At 31.6% G+C, this 2,922-nt stretch overlaps 1 protein-coding gene across 1 annotated transcript in view; it reads left to right on the top strand.

The window, feature by feature from the left end:
* The window catches only part of LOC106473473 (periodic tryptophan protein 2 homolog), a 28,281-nt gene that overhangs the window by 12,031 nt on the left and 13,328 nt on the right, over positions 1-2,922 (top strand). Inside the window, exons 6-9 of the mRNA XM_022401899.1 lie at positions 287-437; positions 636-696; positions 1,346-1,498; positions 2,156-2,363. Coding sequence (XP_022257607.1) covers positions 287-437; positions 636-696; positions 1,346-1,498; positions 2,156-2,363 — 573 coding nt within the window. The remainder of the gene's footprint in view (positions 1-286; positions 438-635; positions 697-1,345; positions 1,499-2,155; positions 2,364-2,922) is intronic.

Here is a 2,922-nt window from a genome sequence, read left to right as displayed (position 1 = left end):
GACTGTATACAGTCCATCAGGAGAGTTGGATTAGTAACTGATAGTGTTGGATTAATCTTGTAATCTCCACTGACTATATACAGTCCATCAGGAGAGTTGGATTAGTAACTGATAGTGTTGGATTAATCTTGTAATCTCCACTGACTATATACAGTCCATCAGGAGAGTTGGATTAGTAACTGATAGTGTTGGATTAATCTTGTAATCTCCACTGACTGTATACAGTCCATCAGGAGAGTTACACACTATTGTCAATAGATAACATGATCCTTTATCAAGCCATCAGCTGTGCACAGTAAGCAGAAATGGACAGCTGTGTGTGTGGGAATGTAGTGTTGATATTGGTGGATTAATGCCTCCAACAGAACAAGTGGAGCAACAACAAAAAGACTGTGATGATGAAGACAATATGACTGATGCCAAAAAAAGAAAACTTGGTATTTCAGCTTTCTCTGTACTCACTTTGATTTAAGTTTATTGGAAGGTACATTTTCATTATTTCACATAATTCGATGTATATGTTCTCTGCTCTGGTACATTTATAAAAATAAAAATTTTTGAATTAAGTTTTAGTTGAACTTAACACTGAAGATTTTTTTTTTACACATTTTCATTATTCTTGTGTCTCATTTAAGATGAAAAAGAAGAAGAAACAGATGACAAGAACAGTAAAGTTTTCTACAAACGTCGAGCTAAGTATGATTTTGTTTTTTACTAGTTTTAATCAATAAAGCAAGACTTGCATCATATAATAAATAAAATGTTAAATTTGTCTTTTACCAATTATGAAGACAAATAATTTTTATTGGTATAGATACTAACTAGTTTTTATTTCTTGACTAATAACAGTGTGTTTTAGATGACTGTTTTGTGTCTGTATGGGTGATATAACTCGGTTCATTTTATTTGTTTTTTTACTGTGCCGAACAGGAAATGATAAACAAACACTTCATCTTCCATCTTTCATCTACTTCGTTCCTTCCAAAGACTTATTAAAATGATACTATGTAATAAATAGATTATATAAAGTAGAATTTAAAGTGTGTTTTATTGTGGCCTACATCTGTTTTAAACAAGTAAAACCATAGTTGTTATTTTTCTGAATACAAACCCCCTGTTTCTTTTTATTTTTATTTTTTTCATAATTGATTTTCTGACCAAGCACTGCAATTTATCGCAGAGAACAAAATACTTGTTCTATCTTTTAATTTGCATGATGGGAATGATTATTGAACAGTTTGTTAAACATTAGTTACTTTTTATGTTGAGTTTATTAAAAATGTTAGTAACTTAATATTTTTTCTCTAACCAGAAAGTTATATTTACTTTCTTTGTTATTGTACAGAGTGTACTTGAAGGATTCTTTAAAAGCTGGAAATTCTGTGATGCTGACATCTGCAGCTTACCATAGAAAGTCTCATATTCTGGTAACTGGATTTTCCAATGGTTCTTTTTTACTGCAGGAAATTCCAGACTGTAATTTGATACATTCACTTTCGTAAGTATCATTTAGTTAAAGAAAACTTTAGTGAAAAAAATCGAATTTGAATGTACTTTTTTGAAATATATAAAAGATTCTTCTCTGAAATGAGAGAATGGAAGTTTCCTGAAATCAATGTTTTCAAACTTAAAAATGCATGTAGTACGTTTCAAATGCATTTATTGTTCATTTAACAGGTTTCCATATATTAAAAAAATTACCATCAACATTTTTCTAAACATATAGCACAAGACTAAGTTATTTGTAAACATATTTTTAATACAATAGTTGACCTTTATTCAATGTAAAAAAAAGTTTAGTTATTTTAAAGTGTAGTATCTGGATTAAATTCTAAATAGTTTCAATTGGACCTAACTAGCAACTGGTGTTTAACAGGTTCAGTTTTTTCATTTATCTTAAATGCTAGAGTTTATGAAATATGTTTTTGCTAAAAAAAAGTTTTAATTATTTTTTGTTGTTTTGTAAATGGTACTTGTATAAATTACTTTCAAATACATAGTCACTACCTTACTCATTTGTTACTTTTCACTTTTCTCTTGAGGAAAGCTATGAAAAAAATTTTAATTTTTGGGAGAGTTTCAAATACCTTTATAAAACATTATTCTGTGAAATAATAGTCACCTTAAATATCTGGTTTTAATTTTTCTATCTTAGGATTTCAGAGCAGGACATCTCGGCTGTAGCTTTTAATTGCACAGGAGACTGGATAGCCCTGGGGAGCTCCTATATGGGGCAATTAGTAGTGTGGGAATGGCAAAGTGAAAGCTTTGTCCTCAAGCAGCAAGGACACTTCAATACCATGAGTTGTTTGGCCTACTCTCCTGATGGCCAGTATATTGTCACAGGTGGTGATGATGGGAAGGTATACATGACTTATCTGTTCTGCTACCTAGATACTAATATACCACACAAAACTTCGGTTAACAGCTGATGGTTTGGTAAAGGATCATGTTATCTATTGACAACAGTGTGTGCTACCTAGATACTAATATACCACACAAACCTTCAGTTAACAGCTGATGGCTTGGTAAAGGATCATATTATCTATTGACAACAGTGTGTGCTACCTAGATACTAATATACCACACAAAACTTCTGTTAACAGCTGATGGTTTGGTAAAGGATCATGTTATCTATTGACAACAGTGTGTGCTACCTAGATACTAATATACCACACAAACCTTCAGTTAACAGCTGATGGTTTGGTAAAGGATCATGTTATCTATTGACAATAATGTGTACTACCTAGATACTAATATACCACACAAAACTTCGGCTAACAGCTGATGGTTTGGTAAAGGATCATGTTAACTATTGACAACAGTGTGTGCTACCTAGATACTAATATACCACACAAAACTTCGGCTAACAGCTGATGGTTTGGTAAAGGATCATGTTAACTATTGACAACAGTGTGTGCT

Source organism: Limulus polyphemus, unplaced genomic scaffold (genome assembly GCF_000517525.1).
Source record: "Limulus polyphemus unplaced genomic scaffold, Limulus_polyphemus-2.1.2 Scaffold6205, whole genome shotgun sequence".
NCBI classification, from domain to species: Eukaryota; Metazoa; Arthropoda; class Merostomata; order Xiphosura; family Limulidae; genus Limulus; species Limulus polyphemus.
The sequence above is the reverse complement of the archived record's forward strand: the minus strand, read 5'-3'. Positions and strand labels throughout refer to the sequence as shown.